Raw genomic sequence first — 26134 nt, 5'->3', positions numbered from 1 at the left:
TATAAATATATATACTTGTAATAGACAATGGTGTGCATTTGATGCACGTTATTTTGTTTCAGTATTTCTGAGAGTTGGTCATATCCTGACATTCAAAAATAATAAGTAAGTTAACCCTTTGAGCACATATTAGAATACAAATAAACATAGGCCATAAGTATGTACAGGGTAGGCTGGTTGGTAGGCTTCATTATTAAATCACTGCTAAAGAAAGGCCGCAATGTGGAAATAATGAAATCATGAAATAATAATGCTGCATTATGCAATTTTATGGCAAAATGAGTACAAGGGTAAGTAAATTACCAATATATTATATTTTTTTTATTAAATTTTTTGGTCTGTTTACTTCAAGTGTTACTCATTTTGACCACAGTGTGTTGCACAGATTTGGCATTAACTTATGCCACTAAATTTCCCTGCATTACCTGATATACACAGTGTAAATGGGCAGATCTGATTTTAATGCAGGGCAAGATTATTTCAAAAATTTAAATGTGCATGAGTTTAAAGTCCAAGTTTTAGTTTATAAAACAGAAGCAAAGTTGAGGAAGCTGGAGTTAGGTAATGGCACTAAAGTATAGTGCAGAAAGCAGAAGTTAAGTTTATAAACTAAAGTTAAATGAAGGAAGCTATTGTTAATTTTTTAAAGCTACATTTATGTTGGGGAAGTTAAGTTTTGAAAGAATTGTTGCTAAAGCTTAAATAAAGGCGATGAAGTTAAGCTGTTGAAGATTAAGTATTTATAAAGAAGCTAAAGGAAATATTGTGGAACTACAACGATTTTTTTTGCAGTAACTAACAAGGGGTGTTTGATAAACCAGGAAAAGAGTTATTACTTAATTATTTAAAGATCCTGTATGTTGCAATTAAGGTTGTTACCACACTGAAGTAAAATTTTATATATGTGTAAAATTATGCTTCTAAAACAATTTTCAAACATTGAAGAATATAATAATATGTACTGCAAATATTTGTGCACATTATATGTAAACAATTAAATATATGCATTCCTTTCTGTGGTCGAGGGGTTAGAGTCCATGACTTCAAATCCAGTTACCTCTCAGGTGTTGGTTCGATCCACGGGAGATGCTTTGGTAGTTTAGCGCGGAGTAAGGTAGTCTAATACTGGTGTAACTCTTAAGGAACGATGGTTAGGAAAGTACCCGCCTATATGACTGAAATACTGGTGGGAAAAGGCTGTAAATGAAACAAACAAACAAACAAGCATTCTTTTCTTATTGAAATAAAATGACTTACACTTTATAGAAAATAAATTTGTTATCACATCCCTTTATTAACATGAAATGTAAATTTGGTAGTATCTTTCATTTGCTTTTTTGAACTTACAATATTGATAAATCTTCATTTGAGCATTATGTTTCTGATAAAAAAAAACATAAAAAATAAGTTACAGACTCGTTAATGGCATTGTTTTTGTGCCATATTTACAGTTTCCACAAAACAAGGGTTCTTAGCTTCCATTGTTTACAGGAATGATGTTTTTTTTAAATTTTTCAGTTGTTGCTTCTTTTAGATCAACATATCATCCGTCCGTTCGTAAACTTTTACTTTAAATGACATCTCCTCATAAACCACTAAGCCAATTTTATCCAAACTTCAAAGGAATTTTCCTTTGGTGGTCACCTTTAAAAATTGTTCAAAGAATTTAATTCAATGCAGAACTCTGGTTGCCATGGCAACCAAAAGAAAAAACTTAAAATATCTTCTTTTAAAAAACCCAAAAAGCTAGAGCTAAGATATTTGGCATGAAACATCTTTTAGTGAGTGTCTACCAAGTTTGTTCAAATAAAAGCCCTGGGGTCAAAATTGGCCCCGCCCCAGGGGGTCATTGATTTTCCCTATATGTATATAGAAAAAGCTAAAAAAATATTCTTTTAAAGAACCGAAAGAGCTAGAGCTAAGATATTTAGCATGAAATATCTTCTAATAAGTGTCTATCAAGTTTGTTCAAATAAAAGCCCTGGGGTCAAAATTGGCCCCGCCCCAGGGGGGGTCATTGATTTTCCCTTTATGCATATAGTAAAAACTTAAAAAATCTTCTTTTAAAGAACCCAAAGAGCTAGAGCTAAGATATTTAGCATGAAACATCTTCTAATGGGTGTCTACAAAGTTTGTTCAAATTAAAGCCCTGGGGTCAAAATTGGCCCCGCCCCAGGGGGCATTGATTTTCCCTATATGTATATAGTAAAAAAAAACTTCTTTTAAAGAACCCAAAGAGCTAGAGCTAAGATATTTAGCATGAAACATCTTCTAATGGGTGTCTACCAAGTTTGTTCAAATAAGAGCCCTGGGGTCAAAATTTGCCCCGCCCCGGGGGTCATTGATTTTCATTATATATGTGTATAGCAAAAACTTAAAAAGTATTCTTTTAAATACCTAAATAGCTAGAGTTAAGATATTAAGCATGAAACATGTTCTAGTGAGTGTCTACAATGTTTGTTCAAATAAAAGCCCTTGGGTCAAAATTGGCCCTGCCCCGGGGGTCATTGATTTTCCTTATATGTGTATAGGAAAAACTTAAAAAAACATCTTTGAAAAAAACCCAAATAGCTAGAGTTTAGATATTAAGCATGAAACATGTTCTAGTAAGTGTCTACAAAGTTTGTTCAAATAAAAGCCCTGGGGTCAAAACTGGCCCCGCCCCAGGGGTGTCATTGTTTTTAACTATATGTGTATAGTAAAAACTTAAAAATCTTCTTTAAAAAAACACAATGAGCTACAGCTTAGATGTTTAGCATGAAACATCTTCTTATGGGTGTCTTCCAAGTTTATTCAAATAAAAGCCCTAGGTTAAAATTGGCCCTGCCGGGGGTAGGGGAGGGCAGATCATTGTTTTTCATTATAAGTGTGTACATCATGAAACGTCTTCTTATAGGTGTCTTCCAAGTTTGTTCAAATAAAAGCCCTGGGGTTTAAACTGGCCCCGCTCCGGGGGCCTACATACAGGTGAGCGACCTTAGCGCCATCATGGCCCTCTTGTTTGTTTTATGAGCTAATTTTGGAGTTTTTGCCCTTTGTTCATTTTTTATACTTTCCAGTGTCCAGAACTTTCTCGGGGAGCATCGACCGGTTCAACCTGTTCTTGTTTTCAGACTTGTTAACATGTGATGTATTTCATGATTTACAGATTTGCATGGCTAAACATAACCCTGTGTTGCCATAGTTACTGTAGATTTTGCATTATTGCAACAAGTATATTTTTATGCCCCCCTTCGAAGAAGAGGGGGTATATTGTTTCGCTAATGTTGGTCTGTCTGTCTGTCGGTCCGTCGGTCTGTTGGTCTGTCCGTCGGTAGACCACATGGTTTCCGCTGATTATCTTGAAAAGTATTAATCACAAAGTCTTCATATTTCACATAGTGATTGGTCATAACTAGTCGATGACCGCTATTGATTTTGGGGTCACTAGGTCAAAGGTCAAGATCACAGGGGCCTTAAATGTCAAAATGGTTTCCGCTGATCATCTTGAAAAGTATGTATCACAAAGTCTTCATATTTTACATAGTGATTGGTCATCACTAGTAGATGACCCCTATTGATTTTGGGGTTACTAGGTCAAAGGTCAAGGACACAGGGACCTTAAAATGTCAGAATGGTTTCCGCTGATTATCTCAAAAAGTATTTATCACAAAGTCTTCATATTTCACATAGTTCTTGGTCATAACTAGTAGATGACCCCTATTGATTTTGGGGTCACTAGGTCAAAGGTCAAGGTCACAGGGACCTTAAATGTCAAAATGGTTTCCGCTGGTTATCTTGAAAAGTATGTATCACAAAGTCTTCATATTTCAAACAGTGATTGGTCATCACTAGTTGATGACCCCTATTGATTCTGGGGTCACTAGGTCAAAGTTCAAGGTCACAGGGGCTTTAAATGTCGAAATGGTTTCCGCTGATTATTTTGAAAAATATGTTTCACAAAGTCTTCATATTTCACATAGCGATTGGTCATCACTAGAAGATGACCCCCATTGATTTTGGGGTCACTAGGTCAAAGGTCAAGGTCACAGAGGCTTTAAATGTCAAAATGGTTTCCGCTGATTATCTTGAAAAGTATGTATCACAAAGTCTTCATATTTCACATAGTGATTGGTCATCATTAGTAGATGACCCCTATTGATTTTGGGGTCACTAGGTCAAAGGACGTGGTCACATTACCTTAAAATGTCAAAATGGTTTCAGCTGATTATCTTGAAAAGTATTGATCACAAAGTCTTCATATTTCACATAGTGATTGGTCATAACCAGTAGATGACCCCTATTGATTTTGGGGTCATTAGGTTAAAAAGGTCAAGGTCACAGGGGCCTTAAATATCAAAAGAGTTTCCGCTGATTATCTTGAAAAGTATTCATCACAAAGTCTTTATATTTCACCTAGTTATTGGTCATAAGTAGTAGATGACCTCTATTGATTTAGGGGTCATTGGGTCAAAGGTCAATGTCACATGGGCCTTAAATGACAAAATGGTTTTCGTTGATTTTTCCATAATTGAACACTTCCATTTACCTATTTTTGGCAAATTTCTGTAATAAAATTACCAGTTATGTGAGTCAATGGCTAGAAAGGGGGGTATATGTGTCGTTCGACATTCTTGTTTCTGTTGAATTATAAACATTATACATCTAGTATCAGTTTCGATTTTTGATTTAGATAAGCGTATATATCCTTTTCTAAACCCCTCATACAGTAGTTGAAGTAACTTTTTATTTAGACTTGTCAATATCTCTTGGTAGTGTCAATGTTGTCAATGTTCTCTTTATTTTGCTATTGTACATTTTAAAACTTGAATGATAGATTTGGGTATGACATGGCATTTTGGCGGGTGGGCTGACAGCAGGCTGTTGGATTCTGGTTCAGATTAACTATTTGCAATCAAACTTGGTGTACAGCAAGCTTATGTGAAGACCTTGCATGTGATTGCTTTTGGGATTCCTAAGGTCAAGGTGATTGCAACTAAAATTTGAAAAACAGTTTTCTGTCAATTACTTGAGTTTGGAATGAGATATTGTTTAGACCTCACTTGGCATCGGTTTGTCAATGTCTTTGTAACTGGAAATATAAAAATGGTTTACAGCCAATAGCTAGGTAAAGAATGAGAAACTGTAATCAAACTTGGTGTATAATAAGCTGATGGACAGACTGATCTCACTTCGGATATATTGATAATTGATAATATGTTGAACTATTCAAGTGTTGCCTTGACCTTAAAATATATTGAGTGTAAGGTCCAGTTATTATCCCAAGCCGATGGAATTGTGAGGGGGATATTGTTTTGGCGTTGTCCATCCTTCACTCCATCCGCGCTATTTCTCTGCAATTACTGGCTGAAATTCTTGCCGAAACTTTTTTGGAACCATCAATACCAACAGGAGATGCGCATATTGTCCCCTTGATCTGGTGTGACCCTTCTGAAGTTATGGTCCTTTATTAGTTATTCAGGGTGTATATAGAGCAATAATTGTTTCCAGGCTTTTTCGCTGCAACTGCTGGCTGTAATTCAATGAAACTTTATGGGAACCATCAATACCAAGAGGAGATGTGCATTTTGCTACCTTGTTCTTCTCAGGCTACTTAAGACAGAGTTAAGGCCCTTGATTAGGTCTCAGTATGTATAAAGAGCAATAATTGTTTCTGCCATATTTCTCTGCAACTACTGGCTGGAATTCAATGAAACAATTTGAAACAATCAATACTGAGGGGAGTGGGCATATTGTTGCCTTGTTTTGGTCAGAAACTTCAAGACAGAGTTATGGCCCTTGATAAGCTGTACAGTATGCATATAGAGCAATAATAGTTTCCGCCCTATTTCTCTGCAACTACTGGCTGGAATTCCATAAAACTTTATTGGAACAATCAATACCAAGTTGAGATGCGCATATCGTTGTCTTATGTTCCAGTCATAAACTTCAAGACAGAGTTATGGCCCTTGTACAGTATACATAAAGAGCAATATTGCTTTTTGTTTGCAACTGCTGGATTGATTTCAACAAGACTTAATGGGAACCATCAATACCAAAAGGAAATTTGCATGCCATGATAAATATATAAATAAAGCCTTATGTCTCCAGTTGTTGTGAAAGTAATAATCAGTACTCGGCTTGGGATATAAATTCAATGAATTTGCTTGTTATACTTTGAGCCAGCCCGCATAACTCAATCAGTAGAGCGCGAGACTTGTAATCTCGACATTGTGGGTCCGATTCCCAGGCTGGCCAACTAAAATTACTAATCAGTCTTTCTGATGAGACTTTAAATCGAGGTCACGTGTATGAGTGCTTTAACACTTGGCACGTTAAAGTACCAGGAGAAGCTTCTGGAATTGGGGCATCTTTCTGTATCTGTATCTTGCACTATCCTCCAAAATATAAAATGACTAATATTCTTCTGGAGGACTTGCCCATATGGGCAACCAGTGGCGAGTATAAATAAACTCAAATACACACACCATTTTACTTTGCTTTTATTTGCAGTTTGATTTAATTCATACATAGACAAAACAACATTTATTACCAAACCTTTATATAAATTAATTACAGTGAGAAAACTTGAAAAAAATATCATTTACTGGCATGGTCAAACATGAAAATTTATTTTCATGTTGTAGGTTTTGGACCCTGCTTTTTTGAAAACCTGGTTTTGCCATTACTCTTTCTTTATATATTTTTCAGTCATTCTCAGTAACTAAAAAAAATGAATTTCTTAGTGAGATTTAGTGCATATTCAACACAAACAAATATCCCCCATATCTCATATTTGCATTATATCCAACAAAAGTTAAAAACATTTTTTTTACACCTATAGTATCTCATTTTGAAACTATTCTCATTTTCAGGTCCTCAGAAGTTATACCATGTATGTTCAGAAGATATTTACAAACATTAGAAAAGAAAAGAAACAAAATCAACGTAATAAGAGCTACTATAAATCATATTGTAAGTTTCACACCATTTTATCATATGTTTGTTGTGCCAGCTTTGAATGTCATAGAATTAGCATGCGTTTTTAATTGTTTTTCTCTTTGCGAATTTTGCCATTTTTTTTGTAGCAGTGACATACTTTCTCTTATCTGTCTTGGTTGTTTCTTCCAGGTTGGTGTACAATACTAGTTTTAAATATTGTGACTGATTATATGACCCAGTGAAATTCAAATGCTTATATAACCAAGTCTATTAGACAATGTTTATATGGGAAACAAACATTGATTATAGCTCACGCTATATATGGACGTCGTTTCCATATTAATATTTTATTATCCTAATGATTTTGTGAAACCGGAGAGGTATAATTAAATTACATTAATTAAACAAATGTTTGTTATTATAATTTTTACTGATTTATATTGTATTATATATAGATGGATTTAAAGTCTTTAGAAATGTGTAGTATAAAATTTAATTTATGATATTGCATAGATGTTATGTGTATTGAGAATATATAGAGGTGATGGAATGAGTGTAGATCTACATACAAAATGAAGTTAAATGAAATTTTTATATCATACAAGCCTCTGACAAGCATAATATTATTTCGTTGATGGAGTTTGACAAATTAGTAATTGAACTACACAAATACAATTTTCTATTTAGCACATATACAACATAAGAACTGCTTATGGGTGTATTATTAAAACATTAAGTAATGATAAATATGTTTTGCTATGTTTGCAGTGATTACCATTGCTTGGTTCTACATGGTTTTATACATTTTAATATTATTGTCACTCTCTATATTGCTGCATGTACTTAAATAAAGTGTACTTGACTCAGCACACCAACATACAGCTTGAGGATCCTCTACATTCTCCAGTATAGTTGTCCTGTCTTTACAGTCCAAACTTACTCTATGTATACAAAAAGTCACGTCATCATTCACCATAAAGTACCTGTCATCTAACAGTGAAATACCTTGTGGACTTTCAATGTCTACATTCCTTCCTATCATCTGTCCCTGCCAGTTAAACCATATAACTGCATTCTCGCCTTTATCAGATACATAGATTGAATGGCTGTTTGTGGTTACATACAAAGGCCTACTGAAAATACTGTCACCATTGGAATCTTTCTCAACTGTTATTTCAATATTACCTTTCAAGTCCATGATTTGGAGTTTAACAGGAGTTGAAAAGGTGACTGCAAGTTTCCCCTGATGATGGCTTATCCCATAGCAATATCCATCTACTGTCAGTTTGTTTTTCAATGAGAGAGAGTTTGATGAGAAGGAAATAAACTGTATTGTGTCAATGCCTGGTAATGTAACAGCAAGTGTATCTCTGGTTACTTTGGTGATATCCCAGGGATATGTTTCAAGCTGTAATTGTTTGATTGCTCCAGTTTTTATGTCTATGATTTTAATTGAGTTATTTTGGAAATCTGCTGCAAATAATTGGTTCTGGGGAGAGACAGTTATACCAGTAATCCAGCAATCATCTTCATCTGAGGATAATTTAACATTGATGTTTCTAAGGGTAGACAATTTCATTGGTACTGGACATTTATTCTTTGGTTGAGATGGTATCTTCTGTTCCTTTTTTCTCAATGTTCCGAATGATTTCTCATTCTGAAAGAGTTTTTTGATTGCATGATTTGATTCAAAATTGTATTCATCAACATCATTGGTTGTTGGTAGTTGTTTTGTTATATTTTCATTGTGTAATATCAATTGCTGAGCTTTTTTCAATTCAGTAAATAATTGGTCAGTTTTCTTGTTGGTGTTGAGATGTTTTAGAGTATCAGCTGATGCTTGGAGTGATTTGTTGATGTCATCACACATTGTTTCTGTTGTTTTCAACTTTCTTTGATTTTCATGTTTGATTTTTGTTGCAGTCTCTTTAACTTCCTTTTCTAGTTCATCTAATCTTTTGTTTATCTCTTTTCTAAAGTTTTCTATTTCTACTATAGCATCTTTAAGAGAAATTGTTGATTTGTCAACTCTTTGTTTTAAATCTTTTGTAATCTGGCAGCATTTGTCTGTTAATGTGTTAATATCTTTAAGAGTTTCTTTGAACTCAGTGCTGTCTAAAATCTTCCCTGATATATTAGGTATATAGTCCACACGGCAGGATGTTGGTGTGTGTTCAAGGGTTACACAAACGCTACATATAAGTGTGTTATGGTCATGACAGTAGAACTTGATAATTTCATTGGTATGTTTAGGACAAGACTTTGTCAAATCAGCTGTCTTTCCACCAGAAGTAGATTTTAATGACTTATGGAGCTTTTGTTTATCTGGCATGTGATCTTTATCTTGAAGTTGGTGATGGCGTAGTGATTTTGGTCGCCTGTGAGTGTTAAAGCAAGTTTGGCATAAATGTTCCTCACAATCCACACAATAACCAAAGGCAGGTAGTCTGATGTCATCTCTGTCACATTGTTCACAGAATATGTCAAAATCTTCAGCACCTCCTCGAGATAGTGTAGATGACAGTTTCTGAGATGCCTTTTTACCAGGCACAGCCATAATGTAACCTAGAATAGATAGTTATTAATCAAGTCAAGTCAAAATTTTATTTGCAATTCGGCAGATATCTGCCTTTGACAATACAAACATAAATATACATATGGCAAACACATTAATAAATGTTCAATACTGGATATTATAAATTTTACTCATTAAGAAAATAAAAAACAAAGATTTTAATTCTAATACTTAAGTACCATTAGTGCCTTTTTCCTATATCTTGTGACAATTCAAAAACATTGATTTTAATTCTAATACTTAACTATACCACCACAAACGAAGTATAGTTGTTTGTTGGTGGGTCTCTTTCATGATTTTCTGACAATAACTAGAGTTTGGAAGGAGATGTTGTAATCAAACATGGCATAATAGCAACTTTAAGTGGGAACCCCCGTCAATGAAATTGCTTTAAGACCCCTTATGATCAAGGTCACTGTTACTAAAAATTTAAAAAATGGTTTCCAGACAATACCTTAAGTTAGGAATGAGTTATTGTGATTAAACTTGCTGTATATAGGAAACTTATATGAAGACCCTTGTCTCGGTATTGCATTAAGATTCCTGAGGTCAAGATCATCACTACTTAAAAAAGAAAAATGGTTTCCGGACAATACCTAGAGTTAGTAATGAGATATTTTGATCAAACTTGGTATAAAGGAAGCTTATATTTAGATCAAGCTTTGGATTGAATTTAGACCCCCATGGATTCAAGGTCACTGTTACTAAAAAGAGAAAATGTTTCAGACAATTACTAGTTTAGAATGAGAAACTGTGATGTGATTAAATTTGGTATATAGTTAGCATACATGAAGAACCAGGTCAATTTTATACCTTTTGGACCTCCTGTGGTCAAGGAAAATATCGCCATTACTAAAATATAGAAAAAATCGTTTCCAGACAATAACTAGAGTAAAGATTGAGATATTGTAATCACACTTCCTATTTAGAAAGCTCATATGAAGACCTGGGTTGGTATTGCATTTGGATACCCTTGGGTTAAGAACGCTATTACTAAAAATAGAAAATGGTTTCCTGACAATTAATAGAGTTATGAATGAGCCTTGGTTTATAGCATGCTAATATGAAGACCTTGGTTGGCACTGCAATTGAACCCCAGAGGTCAAGGTTAAGGTCACCATTATAAAAGACCTAGGCTGGCTTTGCTTTTGAACCCTTAGTATCACGGGTAACTGATACTTTACATAGAAAAATGGTTTCGGGAGGATAACATTTGTTAAGAATTACAAAGTTGATACTTAGTGAATTATAGGTTGAGTTCAAATTTGTCTTTAGGCCACTTATTTTTCAAAAAGTCAAGGTTGCTGATTGGTGTATTTATCACCTTTAGTGATAGCTCTAGTTACCATTAGTGTTTCTTTATACTCAGCATAGATATTTGGCATGTAGCAAGGCTCACTATCCATGGGGTCAAAAATAGCACTAAATCAGCCTGGGGGTCTTTAATTTATAAATTTATACAGACGTATATTGGAAAATACTTTTCTGTGTGAATCATCAAGACCAAAAGCTGAGATATTTGTCATTAAGCATTTCATAGCAGACATATATCTGAAGAATTATGCTGCTTTAGGAAAAAAAAGAGAGGAAAAAAAACAATAAAAAAAAACAAACAAAAAACAGATGAAATATGAAGTCATTCCTGACTTTGACATTGAAAATAATAATTGTGACCTTTCCTAGCAATATATCTTAGGTGAGCAATCTAGGTACAAGATTACCTTTTTGTTATAGTTTAGTGTCTGAGGTGTTTCAGATCATACCATTTGAAAGTATAGGTAACCTTATTGTCATTCCCCTTTAAAGAAATTTTAGGCAGATCATAGTGTCACATTAAACCCATCAAAATAAAATTGAAACCATAAAATTTTAGTTAGTAAGAGTTGTGGGTGGGGTACAGAAAATTTCTCTCAAAGTTATTTAAAATGTAGGGCAAATTTAAATCAATTTAAAGTAATGTAAATACTTGATAAACTTTATTTAATTTTAAAACATAGATATTGAGTAAATTGACTCACCGGGTATTTATACAGCTGGCTAGAATATCAAATATTGACTTCTTTAGTTTCTTATCTGACTAGTTACTTTCCGTCTATCCACTGCTATGTATTTAACCTGTATAAACATGTAAAGATAATATTTGATAAATATTTAAACCAGGAAGAATCATGTTACAACAGATGATATTACTCTAAACCAATATACATTACACTTAATGCGTTCGTTTGAGGTTTAACCAGAGGTTACTTTAGGTTTACCTTCTGTCTGTCAATCCGTCTGTCTTCTGTCCGTCCACAAAACTGAATCCCATGATGATGCAAAAAGTACTGAAAATATTTCATGAAACTTAATAAATGTGTAGATGGCTATGGCTGTCTGTGGATTGTGCATGTCTTTTTCTTTTCTTCCTATGTTGAAAAATTTGGTTGCTAAGGCAACAAATACATGTTTAAGATATGACAAATAAAACAATTATTTTGGTGTACTAAAAATATTTTTTGTGAAACTTGAGACATGGTAGATGGTAGTATTTTTAACTTTCTTATTTCTTTGTTGATTTACTTCAAGTTTAAAAGATACATTCATTATCAACACCTACATATACTATAAATGATATAATTGAAAAGTGTTATAATTTCACTTTTCTTATTTGTGAAAAGAGTTGGTATCCACTTTAAACTTAAGATATTCGTTTTGGGACAGTAGTCTATTTCCATTGACAGTTTTCTTTTTTATATTCATGTTATAAAAAAATGATTATTTAAAGAAAGGAATAAAACAATACAGTGCTTGTAGATAATACAAATTTGAAAATATTAAACATATCTTTTGAGCTATGTCTTTTTAGACAAAATCCCAATGATATAACAGGTTTAAAATACTATTATGTAGGTTTTGGTTTGTTTTGTTTTACAAAACTATTTCATTTAAATGATTTAAGGTCAGTTATCATAGATTTCAATCAAAGAAGTATGTATCATGCACAAGGTTTTGTTTAGTATTAATGGGACAATTTTAAAAAACATTTATGAAGATCATTTATCTTGAATTTGTTTGTTTGGCTATCAAGTTGGTTGATTCTTTCTTGAGGAAAATGTAGGTTAAAGACTTATAAGTGTTTTGTACATCCTTGTTTTGTATAGACCTTGTCAAATGCATCATTAAGGCACGTATGTTAAAAGCTGTGACAAAAGTGTTCAACACAGTAACATTTAACATATAAGTGAATAGTTCTCGAATACCATCAACCTTGTGTTCTTTGGGTAATGTCCCTTGATATGAAATAAATTTCGTTGTTGTGTGCAGTGGATGATCGTCTTTTTGTAACTTTTTTTGGACAAAGAATATATCAGTCTGTGACTTTTGTGTTCACTTTATTTTTAGAAATATGAAATATAATTTTGATAATTTAATTTGTGAAAAGCATTTCAATGGGAGTAACCTTTTAAGTTTATATAGACAAAGAAAACGTGTTAAATTTTTTCTTGTATGACCCTGCAATGCACATGTTATGTGGCTCATTAGGGGGCGTGAGGGATGTTGCACTTATTCAGTATCTCTCATGTACAGACTCAATCAAACCGAGTCTGCAATTCTCTTGTAATTTTGTTGTGATTAATGCTTCCGAGAGATCACTTTGTTTTCAGATTTTTGTTTACTCTTGTGGTGGAAACTTCAAATAATGATGTTTTTTATTGTTGTTAATAAGTCTTTATCTTGGGGATTACTTAATTTATATTGAGTTGTATAAGAAAAACATACTGAAATGTATTTGTGTGTTGTTTTTTTTTGTTTGTTCATTCAAGGAAACAGAAATAAGGCTGCTGTTTAAATTTTCTTACTGGCCAAGCATTTGTTTTTGTGTAAAAGTCAATTTTATTAAAATGCTATCCAGCAATATATTATTATTTTCACCTTTACTTGTTAATATCCACGATGCAAGTCTGAAATCAAGGGCAGATAAGTCTGCCAAGAACCTTTCATGTCCGGGATGCACATGTTCTAGTATGGTGAATGTCGGGCGAGTGGGTGGCGGGCGGGGAAAAAACTTTCTTAACACGTAGTCCCATACTGTGGTGTTCGATTTCAGGTCTGTCACTCAATTTTCAACATGAATAGTCAATGGTAGGAAATTTTCATAACAGTTTTCTCAGCCTCTTGATATTTGGTATACAGCAGTAACACATGGTCCCATACAATAGGATTCTATTTCAGGACTGTCCTTCATCCACTTCTTTTTTACAGACTTAGTTAAATGTTCGACATTAATGGTAGGAAATTTTCGTAACACTTTTTTTCAGCAACTTTGTATCACAGCCTCTTGATATATGGTACCGGTATACAGCATTTAAAGGTGGTCCCATATCTTGGTATTCGATTTCAGGTCTGTTGCTGATCCACTTCCTGTTTACCAACTTAAATAAATTTTCAGCATTAATTGTGAATGGTTTAAAATATTCATAACATCACTGAGACTCGTGATATTTGGAATACAAATGAAACCCAGCCATTTCTGTCTTTGACCCATTTTTACAGATTTATGCCTTTTGTCTTTTATAATCTCCAGCTCTGAGAAAAAGTGCTGCCCTCATATAGCTTATATTTGTTGATTTGTGTGATTCTACATGTTGTATGTTTCTATTTGGGTCTACATATATTATGTTTCTGTTTTAGAACTTAGAAGGTGACGACCATAAATCAATAAGACCAGAGCTGCTGTATGTAAGTGGGAGAATGTTTAAACAAAAATTAAACATTGATCAGGTAAAGGTTAGCTAACTAGTCCTTCTTTTTATAAATGTTTATAAGTAAATGAAGTGTTTTCTTTCATGATTTTAACTTAAACAAATTGACTTTAAAGGGACTCCACTGAGGTTTTAAAGCCTAAAACATAGCATTTGAATTTCTTACATCAATGAGCCGGGGCATTTTAAACGGAAATATATGCAAAGATAGTTAATAAATATACTTTGAAATAAATTGCAAAATCGTATTTGTATGCGTTTCTTAGCCCAATTTGAGTGAAAAGCATTTAAACGCTTTTCATTTTGGGTCATTGTTTTACAATTTGAATAATTATTCTAGAAAAAACGAAGTGCGTGAATGATCTGAAATTTTGCACAAAGATTAGTGGTCTAAACCTACATCAAATGGTACATTTATCTGAAAAAATATTTTCATTCCCATCATGTCAAAAAAACCTCAGTGGAATCCCTTTAAACGAATATTGTGCATTTTGCATGATTTCCTTTTTCATTAGTGACCTGTGGAACAAAACGTGATTCCAATGGTCGGTGACTTAATTTAGGTGACTGTTTTTGCTTGAAATTATATTAGGTCTGTCTCAACCATTATTCTTGGATAGTTGCCATGCAATCTTACAGTGTCCAATCAATGGTCACTTGGAGTATTTCATTTCGATAAATAGTTTTATTAACTTGTTAATGTATTCAAATAAGTTAAGTGTCGGGAATAGCTAGAATAGCTACTGGTCACAATTAAAGGTAATGTTTACTGTAACATACTGTAAAGTTATCTCAGTCATTCATTTGCTCAAGTTAATTCACACTTGAAATTTTACAATATAAACTGTTCATGTGATTTTATTGTACATGCACATGCCGATGGTGACTTTAAAAGGAGCTCATACAGAGCAATTTAAAGCACTAAAAATGAAATAAAAAAACACTGCAAGGATAATAATAAAAAATTCTCAGAATGAAATTAAACATCAATTTTTATGCAATTTTTAGCCCAATATGAGTAAAAAAAGTTGTAGAACTTTTTAGTCCTCTACCGGTTTAACCGGAGGGGACTTTAGGTTTACCCTCCGTCCGTCTGTCCGGCCGCACTCACAGGAAAGTAATTATGTGGCTAGAGGGAAAATAGGTAACTGTTCTTTCTCTTTGATGTCACTCATTCCGTAATGCTTTTATGTGGCTATTTTCTTTTGTGTGGCTAAAAAGAACAATAGAGAGAACAATAGAGTAGCCACATAGTTACTGTCCTGTGAGAAAGTCCGTCAGTCCGTCCACAAAACTGGATCCCTCGATAACACAAAAAGCACTGAAAATATTTTTATGAAACTTGATATATGAATAGATGGCAGTATGGAAATTTTGCACGTCTTTTTTTCTTCCTATGTTGAAAATTCTGGTTGCTATGGCAACAAATAGTCTGAAAATATGGCAAATTTAACACATAAACTGGATCCAGTGATAACTCAAAAAGTACTGAATATATTTTTATGAAACTTGAAATATGGGTAGATGGCAGTCTGAAGATTAATTTGCACTCCTTTTTCTTTTCTTCCTATGTTGAAAATTCTGGTTGCTATGGCAACAAATAGCCTGAATTTCAAGATTTCTGATTTAAATTTTTCAGCTTTTTCACTATAAGTTCTTTGTTTACTTCAAACTTTAAATATAAGTTTCTGGTCATCAACCACATCATATGTGACAAGGTTTACAGTCATCAACCACATCATATGTGACAAGGTTTACAACTCTAGCACCAAAACTTTTCAGTATTACCTCCCTTGGACTTAGAATTTTTACGAAAAAAAAATGTTGTCTTTTTTAAATAACTTCTTTATTTCCTAATGTATCTACTTCAAACTTCATATATATGTTTCTTATTATCACTCAACATTTTTGATAAGGTTAAATACTCTAGCAAGACTATTTCCAGAATTATGCCCCCCCCCCCCTTGAACTTAGATTTTTTTCGGGAACTTCTTCATTCCTTAAAGGATTTACTTTAAAATCCCACATCGTAATAATATGACAAGGTTGTATAAATATAATTTCCTTACTAGGCAGGGAAACTTAACACATTACTGTGATATAGACAAACTTAGAACTCAAAAGATTTAAGTTCATTCATGTCATTCATTCACTGGTAAAATTGAATGGCCAATTGCCCATCAGAATGTTGCTGGGGTTCTAACCGGTAGGGGACTTATGGAATAGAATGTGTTCTTTGTAGGAGTTGTTTTCTTGATAGATCATCTAGGGCACTTTAACAGAATGATATTCTAAAAATAATTCAGAAATATTCTGTGAAATAAATTGCAAACTGTATTCTTATACTATTGTTAGCCCGATTCAGGCGAAAAGCGTTGCATTGCTTTTCAATTATAAGTGTTTATACAATAAGAATACTTATTCTGATAAAACAGAGTAAGCAAATGATCTGAAACATAAATCTCGAAAATTTATTTCATGTCCTGTCATGTCAAAAAACCTCAGTGGAGTCCCTTTAATCAGCTGTGAGACATAGTTGACTATTAGACTTACTGTCAGAGTTCAGACTGAATGTCAGTTAAGGAGGCCTACATGATTAATAAAATTTCTTCATATATTATTTGGTAAGGTTTGTGTTAACTTTGTCATCAAGTTGCTGCACACAAATATTAGACTTAATGTCAGAGTTCAGACTGAATGTCAATTAAGTTGTCATAGAGAAATTAAGCCTAATCTGAGGATCAACCAAGCAACACCTAGATTACAAATCCTATGTGCTCCCTGTTAAGCTAAGCATGTGGACAGAAGTGGGAAAATGTAGAGATGAAGACTGTGTTTATAATATAGAATTGTAGCTGTATAGAGAGTAATTTTATGTTACTTATTGTATTGTAACAGTTAGCAAAGTGGTTCTCCCCCTATGGTAATGTGGATGTGAAAGCATATGGCCAAAATAAAGCATTGGTTGCTACATCAAATCACTACTGGTAAGACATTTCAATCTGTTTTAGCTCACCGGTCACAAAGTGACATGGTGAGCTTTTGTGATCCGGTGTCCGTACGTAAACTTTTGCTTTAAACGACATCTCCTCATAAAGCACTAAGCCAATTTCATCCAAACTTCACAGAAATGTTCCTTTAGTAGTCAACTTTAAAAATTATTCAAAGAATTTAATTCCAAGCAGAACTCCGGTTGCCATGGCAACCGAAAGAAAAAACTTAAAATATCTTCTTTTAGAAAACCGAAAGAGCTAGAGCTTAAATATTTGGCATGAAACGTCATCAAGTCAGTGTCTACCAAGTTTGTTCAAATAAATGCCCTGGGGTACAATTGGCCCCGCCCTTTAACTTATTTGTTTATAGTAAGAAATTTTCGAAAATAATGGTCAGTGGTAGGAAATTTTCGTAACAGTTTTCTCAGGAACTACTTATCACAGCCTCTTGATATTTGTCATACAGCATTGACACGTGATCCCATACTGTGAGATTTAATTTCAGGTATGTCGCTCATCCACTTCCTGTTTATCAACTTAGTTAAATTAATGGTCAATGGTAGGAAATTTTCGTAACAGTTTTCTCAGCAACTACTTATCACATCCTCTTGGTATTTGGCATACAGCATTTACATGTGGTCCCATACTGTGGGAGCCGATGTCAGGTCTGTTGCTTATCCACTTCCTTTTACTGACTTAGTTAAATTTTCGACATGAATGGTCATTGGTAGGTAATTTTCGTAACAGTTTTCTCAGCAACTACTTATCACAGCCTTTTCATATTTTGCATACAGCATTGGCACATGGTCCCATAATATGGGATTCGATTTCAGGTTTGTTGCTTATCCACTTCCTGTTTACTGACTTAGTTAAATTTTCGACATTAATGGTCAATGGTAGGAAATTTTCGTAATAGTTTTCTGAGCAACTACTTATCACAGCCTCTTGATATTTGGCATACAGCACTGACATGTAGTTCCATACCTTGGGATTTTATTTCAGGTCTGCTGCTCATCCTTTTTCTGTTAACTGGCTTAGTTAAATTTTCGACATTAATGGTCAGTGGTAAATTTTTTTCTTAACATCACAGAATCATGATTTTTGGTATACAAATGCAACCCGGCCTTTTCTGTCTTTGACCCATTTTCCTTATTTGTATATATTAAAAACTTTAAAAAATCTTCTTTTTAAAAAACCAAAATAGCTAGAGCTTAGATATTAAGCATGAAACATCTTCTAGTAGGTATCTACCAATTTTGTTCAAATAAAAGCCCTGGAGTAAAAATTGGCCCTGCCCCAGGGGGTCATGGTTTTTCTCTATCATGAAACATCTTCTAATGAGTGTCTACCAAGTCTGTTCCAAAAAGGGCCCTTGGGTAAAAATTGGCCACACCTCGGGGGTCATTGATTTCCCTTATATGTATATAGTAAAAACTTTAAAAAAATTCTAATAAAAAAAGAGCTAGAGTTTAGATACTAAGCATGAAATATCTTCTAGTGAGTGTCTACCAAGTTTGTTGAAATAAAAGCCCTGGGGTCAAAATGTTAGCCCCTGGTTTAAAATTGGCTTTGGCCCAGGGGCCTTTATACAGGTGAGCGATTTCAGGGCCATCATGGCCCTCTTGTTTATTTTTTGTGCCCTTTACAAAATCCTGATATCTGACTAACTATAATATTTAGTGTTAAAAAATAATATACTGTATGCAAAATAATACTCAAACTAATATAATTATTTTGAAGTAAACTTCAGGTGCTTCCTCGAGCTTGAAAAAGTGCTCTATGTCAAAATCTATACTGTATGTGGTGAATTGAAAATCCACCGAAAAATAAACATAGCAAGAAATTTATAATAAAATTATATACTGTCTCCACACATAACATAATGTTGGTTAGATATGAGAACAGTAGACTGTTTGACTGAGAAATTGATTACAGAACAACAGTTATTATGAAACATTAATCTATAACAGACTATTTAAAGCCCATTCAGAATTAAACTTAAAATAATTACTGAATGCCTCAAAAGTTATAAATAACAAAACTTTTTAATTAATTTATTTTATTGTATTATTCTTGGATAATACTAAACAATGAAAAAACACCATCTACGCCATGTATTATCAAACTATATCTGCAAACTAAAGAGGATCAAAGAATGACAACTTATGTACTCATGTTTTAATATATAAGACCAGAGGAGTTATCTTTCTTGAATACTTAATACAGTACATGTTTCCTTGCTTCTTACGGCTTCCTTATGCATTTTAAAAGCTGAATAAATATCCATATTACCTAAATATTGTAAGCGAGACCTTAAGTTGCCCCAAACCCGCTAATAATCATTGTTTTAAAACACGATTGTGTTTTGTGAAGCATTTGTTTAATTTATTTGTTTGTAAATGAACATATTTCATGATACACATGTTTAAGGTTATAGCTTATTTAAACTGTAATGTCTAAGGGTTGTTAACTTGTTGTGTGGATTTACGTGAAATTCTTTTTGAAAGTGACTGAAATGGTTTTCTTTTGAAAAGTAACTGTAGGTCTTTTTCTGTAGAAGTAAATTTTATGCAGTTGAAATATGTTTGTATTTTATTACTATTTTTACAGTGCCAAAGATATTTTACGAGCATTTAAACAGCATAACACAATCTATGTGACATATTATAGTGTATGGAAACACTCACCTATTGCCAGGGGACTTTTGTGGTAAGTTTTTGTTTTCACAAGTTATTGGATAAAATTCTAATCTTCTTACTAGAATGCTGAATTAATGTCATATGTTGAGGTTCGGATCGGAAATCCATCCAATTTCCTGCATTTTCTGCCATATTTCAAATGTATTACTTCAACAAATTATTGTTTCATAGATATTATTGTAATTTCATACACTTTTATCTTCTAATAATAGCGTATTACTTTACTTTTTAACATCAAAACAAAAATCTTTTATTTGGTATTGCTATTTCTGATTTTGCATATAACAGTGTTGAATATACTTCTTTTACCTAAATAAGTCATTTAGATGAAAACTTATTGTTATATATATATTAATACTCCAACTCTCTATTGCCAACTTATGTCAAATTTACAGTGTAAATCAACTAGTTTTGACTGGGTTTTACACAAACGCAATGTAAAAAGTAAATAATTTGCCTTTACTCAAAATGTAAATTATTGAGTTCACCAAAGAAACTCGATGCGAACATAGTGGAAACTGTTAGTATGTACTTTATAAAGGAAAAAAATATATAATGAAAATCCTGTAGCAAACATAAAAGAACAATACAAGAGCTTATACTTCTTTCCTTATATTTTTAGGACAGGGGTTTTGCTATCAGGAAGTGCTTGTGTTGTTGCCTTATTGACTGGTGATAAGGAAACATGATCCAAAAGAGATTTAATTAAAGGAAAAGACTTGAATTCATATAAAAGATGGGAAATTGACAGAAAAGATGGAATTAACATAAAAAAGACTTAAGATTACCAAAAAAAAAAAAAATGAAAAAGCTGGAGATTTTCATACAACTACTACTAAATTGATGATGAATCTTGTGTGGCAGGATAGGGAAATTACAATTAATGTTGGAAATCTTGTAGATGATATTATGGAAAGAGACAAGATGTCAACATTGAAAAATAGGATATCATTTTTATATCTCAACCACTTCGGGTTATGGGCAGTCATGTAGAATTTTCATTGTCCGTTTTTCATACTGTCATGTTGTTGGTCAGTAGACTGACAAAGCAGTGAAATGTTGGGGCATCTGCGTCCTATGTACAAATTTCTTAATTTTACAACAAATATATTCGGAAAAAATCAAAACTGAAATATAAATCAGCATGACTTTAAATCAGTAAATTGTTTGATTGCTTTAGGAACTGGCATATTGTAGCTTAGTTTGTCACACAAGAATAAATAAATGTTTTGCAGTGTCAAGCCGAGGTACATGTAGAAAGCTTTGATTAAAAAAATATATTGATCAAATAATTGAAGTAGTACATGAACACAAAGTAAAGATATTTGTTATTAACTTTTAGTTGTTACTGGTTTTAGAAATTTTATTTTCTTCTTATTTTGAATAAAATTCAATATCTAATTTATATGTTCTTTCTTTACACCACTCCATGGGGTTTAAAGTGTTACAGGGTAAATGTACATAAGTGAAGTATTGCCATCGCAAGTTAGATATTTTCTTTCAAAGAAAGTATGTTGCCATCTAAGATACCTTGTATGGTTATCAAAGATTTCCAATCAACACTTTTTTTATTTAAAATGCCTCATTTTAATCACATCATTTGTTGGAATTTGAAGGGTTTGAATTCATTATTTTAAAATCTAATGAATAATGATACTAGGTTCTCCGAAAAATCAGTGACCCCAAAACTTGATAACTTGCTTCTCTCGCTGTTTCCATGTCAACCTTCGGTTATACATCGGGAGGAAGATACAAACCACACCTACCATATCAACCCTAGATTTTATGTGTAGCGGAAGATACTGTTGAAAGCTTTCCTATCCCACTACTTCAACACAAACCCTGAATTATGCATGCTTGTATTTGGTTTGTAGCATCATCATTCGGTCTTCTGCGAAAGTTATGTAAATCATTCTCCTGTGGTCGAAACTGGCCCTTTCACAAATGTATATTACATATAGACTTATATTGGAAAATGCATTTACTTTTGCTGGTGGAAAACTGCAATGCCATGAGCTTATACATTTTGCATGAAGCATTGTGTAATAAATCTACAAAATTTTATAAATCATGTCCTTGTGTCAGCATACCGCCAAAATCCCTTTTTTAAAAAAAAAAAAAAAAAGTTTAAAATAGAAAAAAAATTTTAAACCCTTCCTCCTTCAGGGTTCAGAGCTCCCTCACTTTGTACGCGTTCACCGGAAATAGCCGTTCAAAACATTGAAAACGAAAGTAAAAAGATGTACATTTCCTTCCATCATAACATAATCGATTTTACCAAACTTAACAATTTTGTGAAGCTAAATATGTCTAGTTTTATAGCAGTATTTTCTTTTTTCTGCAAATTGAATACATTTTGTTAAATTGTAGATAAATTGTAGCAAATTTGTTGACATTTGCAAACGATGTTGATATTTACCACTAATCAAGCCCAAAACGCAGTTTCTACATCAAAATCCGTCTTAAATACAAAATATAGACTTCCCTCTACTTGTATTTGAATGGTCACCCATCAACTCGACCTGCATTTAGCAAAATTGCAAAAAAAAAAACAGTACTGCCTATTGTTGTCAGTTCAGAAACAGAGGATATTGAATGAGTGTAAGTTCAGCACTCGTTGAATAAAATAATATTATGATCGCCAGAGGCTCGCATAATATAATTTTATTCAACCGGTGCAATACGAGTACAATAGGTAAGTAATGAACTTACACGAATTTGATATTCTATTTTTTATCACATACCCAAAATAAAGACTGTTTAAAATGAAATAAGAGTCATTTTTCATTGACGCGCCTACAGTATATAACGCTTCACATTTATTGCGTATTTACACTATGTTTGTATAACACTAACGACGTCTCGTCAAAATATATGCTAGGCCGTGCAATACCATAATTACGGAGTCGCTTAATCGGCACGCGTACGGGTGTGTGATAAAAATCGATTAAGTTATGATGGAGAAATAAGTTGAAACATTACCTCGGGTGAACTTGACGTACACCTTTTTACTTTTGTTTTCGGTGGTTTAGGGCTATTTCCGGTAAACGCTAAACAAACCCGTTACCCCGTTTCCCAAAAAAAGGGTTTTTTAAATTTTTGCCAAAGGTGTTTCCCAAAATTGGGCCCCTGCTTGAAATTATTACTTGTGTATTTAAAAATTTTAGGAAAAATCCCATAATTTTGTCCTTTTTTTGATTAAAAAAAAACATTTTATCCCAGAGGTTTAAAATTTTTGGGTTGGGCATCTAAAAAATTATTTTTAATCATTATCACTTTTGGGGGCATAAAAGGTTTCCCGCCTTTGGATTTTGGGACGCTTTTACCAATACACGTATAAAGTGGACATTTGGGTTTTTTTAATCATCTCTTAAATTTCGAGGGACTTGGTATTATACAAACAAATTTACGGGGGAAACTCAGGCCCCCCCAAAAAATTTTAAATGTTTGCCTTTTTTTAAAAATTAAATTTAAACTAATGTCACTGCAAAAGAAAAAGTCTTGGATTTTAATAGATCTCAGAAAAAGTTTTTCCAAAAATTAGGGATGTAATATCACCTTGGGTTCTCTTTCAAAAATTATAGGGAAAACAGCTCTAGGGCCAAAAAAAAAACCAAAACCCCCGAAGTACCTAGTTCATTAAAAAAATCAATGTTTTTGGGCACAAAAACCCGGAAAAAATGCGAGTTTAAGGTCCCCCTTTCCTTTTTTGGGGGGTGACAATCCCCCCTTTTATTGGGAAATTTTTATTTAAAGAGAATAAAAATTCCCAAAAATTTAACTCAGGGAATTAAATGTTGGGGAAAATTAAAACCCCCCCCCCCCCCGGTGTAAATTTAAGTACACCAAAATTTGCAAAGGGCGAGTTGTTAAAGTAAAACCTTTTTAAAGGGGCCAGAACAGCTTATAATTAAAACCAGCTTTATACTTTATTGTTTGTAACTATTGATGCATATTACATATAGGACGATCGTCTCTTCTGAAATAGAACTATGTGGGTGGCGAAAGAGTCTAATTTTGCCTAATTTAATGTTCAATTTTGGAATTAGGAATTGAGGTAAATACTGGGAAAATTTGTAGATGGGCTATCCTTCTAGAGAGATGAATGGTCTATTTGAGACCTTATTTTAAACAACTTATTCAAATATATTTAAACAGAACAACAACTCAACATGAGCATGGTAATAATGTTTTGATAGCGTAGTTAAATGTTTTATTTGTTTGTGAACTAGCCAAGCATTATATAACACGTGATTTATTTTGTATACAGCCATTTTGTTAAATCAAGACGATATAAGTAACATTTAAAAGACTGGATATCGAAAGAAGAAGAAGAGAAATATGGCAAGAAATACCATTTCATTGTCAAACTTACTGTATTTGTACGCATTTAAAAACATGCATTATATCTAGTTAAATATGCATTTGAATTACTATTAAAAGACACTTAATAAAAAGGAAAATCACAGCATTAAGTTCGTCTCCTTCAGGAACTGTTTATTTAAATTTTGTTGCAAATGATGACGTCATTCCCCCGTCTGTGAAACCATTGAAGACAGATCAATTTTAGATTAATACGAAATTTATTAACTTTCCCTTTTTCTAGGAGCCGGGAAACATTGGCGTTCGTTCAAAAAATAACTTTATCGGTTTGACTTTGCCGCAATAAAATGATTTGACCCTTCTGTCCAAACACCAAAGTCGGATTCAACGGAGTTCATTGCGAATGTTTAGCGATCCTAGTTCCAATGCAAACTGCTTCGTCATCAAACTCACAGCAGCTTTTGGTGCATTATTTACCAGATACACTGGAGCTGATAACAGTGGAAAATATTGAACACATCTTTTACACCTATTGTACCTCATCTCTAAACTATTCTCATTTTCAGGTCTTTAGAAGTTATACCATGCATGTTCGGAAGATATTTACATACATTAAAAAAACAACAATAAAACAATCACATACTAAGAGCTACTGTAAATCACGTTGTTAGTTTCATACCATTTTATCATATTTATTGTGACAGCTTTAAATGACGTTGAATTAGTGTTCAATTTTAATATTTAATTGTTTTTCCCCACTGCAAAATTGCTTAATGTGGTTAGTAGTGACATGCTTTCTCTCATCTTTCTTGGTTATTCATCCTAGGTTGGTGTACAATGCTATATTGAAATATTGCTACTGATTATATGACCTTGTGCTTATATGGCCCCAGCTTTAGACGAGGTTTATATGGCAAGCAAGCATTTATACAAGCTCACATTATTTATTGGCGTCGTTTTTATTTTTGATTATCCTCCTGATGATATTGTGAAACCAGTAAGAGGTATGAATAAATTACATAAATTAAACATATGTTTGTTATCATAATATTTTACTTATTTATATTGTATTATATATAGATGGATTTAAAGTCTTTTAAAATGTATAGCCTAAAATTTTAATTCATTTATTATTGAATAGATTTCATTTTGTGTATAGAGGGAATAATTATAGAGGTATTGAAGAGTGTTTAAATGTAAGTTAAATAATGTGTTGAATGAAAAATTTTATTGTACAAGCCTCAGGCTAAGCATAATATTATTTCATTGAAGGAGTTGATAAATTAGTAATGAAAACTAACACAAATATAAGTTTCCTGATTAGCACATATACAAAATAAGAAACGGCTTTTGGTGAGTATTGTTTAAAAACTTTAAGTAATGATAATTATGTTTTGATCTATGTCTGCATTGGGGTTACCATTGCTTATTCTCATCATTTTATATATTTTGATAATATTGTTTTACTCTCTGTGTTGTAGCTGACTTAACTAAATAAAGTGTATGTTTCAGCAACACCAACATACGGCGGGGGGTGGGGCGGGGGGGTGGGGCTGAGGATCCTCTACATTCTCCAGTATTAGTTGTCCTGTTCTTTACAGTCAACACACTTCTCTATATATACATTTAGGTTAGTAATCACCCACAAGAGGGACCCCTCATCTAACAGTGAAATACCGAGTGGACTTAATTTGTCTACATATCTTCCTATCATCTCTCCTTGCCAATTTAACCTTATAACTTCGTCATCAGATACATAGATTGAATGGCTGTTTGTGGTGACATAATCAGGGTCACTGAAGATATTTTCGCATTGGATTTTTTTTAACTTTTAATTTTTAAAATTACCCTTTTAAAACCATGATTTGGATTTACCCG

At 33.0% G+C, this 26134-nt stretch overlaps 2 protein-coding genes across 2 annotated transcripts; one reads left to right on the top strand and one right to left on the bottom strand.

Moving 5' to 3' along the window:
• Window positions 1-67: 67 nt before the first annotated feature.
• LOC132727499 (pre-piRNA 3'-exonuclease trimmer-like) lies at window positions 68-20743 on the top strand. Its single transcript, XM_060713028.1, has 6 exons — window positions 68-105; window positions 6855-6954; window positions 14171-14260; window positions 17140-17228; window positions 19845-19943; window positions 20556-20743. The coding sequence occupies exons 2-6, from the start codon at window positions 6877-6879 to the stop codon at window positions 20620-20622; spliced, it is 423 nt and encodes a 140-aa protein (XP_060569011.1). The 5' UTR covers window positions 68-105; window positions 6855-6876; the 3' UTR covers window positions 20623-20743.
• Window positions 6467-11619, bottom strand: LOC132727497 (uncharacterized). Its single transcript, XM_060713027.1, has 2 exons — window positions 11515-11619; window positions 6467-9486 (listed from the first exon to the last, which is right to left on the bottom strand). Exon 2 carries the CDS (start codon window positions 9476-9478, stop codon window positions 7709-7711), a length of 1770 nt encoding a protein of 589 aa, XP_060569010.1. The 5' UTR covers window positions 9479-9486; window positions 11515-11619; the 3' UTR covers window positions 6467-7708.
• Window positions 20744-26134: the final 5391 nt, after the last annotated feature.

This window comes from Ruditapes philippinarum, unplaced genomic scaffold, assembly GCF_026571515.1.
Source record: "Ruditapes philippinarum isolate M1 unplaced genomic scaffold, ASM2657151v2 ctg4752_1_1_1_1, whole genome shotgun sequence".
Lineage (NCBI taxonomy): Eukaryota > Metazoa > Mollusca > Bivalvia > Venerida > Veneridae > Ruditapes > Ruditapes philippinarum.
Note: the sequence above shows the minus strand (reverse complement) of the source record. Positions and strands in the feature narration are given on the sequence as shown.

Excerpts from the sequence above, each read along its gene's own strand:
- LOC132727499 (XM_060713028.1), top strand. The coding sequence starts at position 6,877 with ATGTTCAGAAGATATTTACAAACATTAGAAAAGAAAAGAAACAAAATC. Across the intron at positions 14,261-17,139 it reads AAAAATTAAACATTGATCAG|TTAGCAAAGTGGTTCTCCCC; the intron begins GTAAAGGTTAGC and ends GTATTGTAACAG. Across the intron at positions 19,944-20,555 it reads ATTGCCAGGGGACTTTTGTG|GACAGGGGTTTTGCTATCAG; the intron begins GTAAGTTTTTGT and ends TTATATTTTTAG.
- LOC132727497 (XM_060713027.1), bottom strand. The coding sequence starts at position 9,478 with ATGGCTGTGCCTGGTAAAAAGGCATCTCAGAAACTGTCATCTACACTA.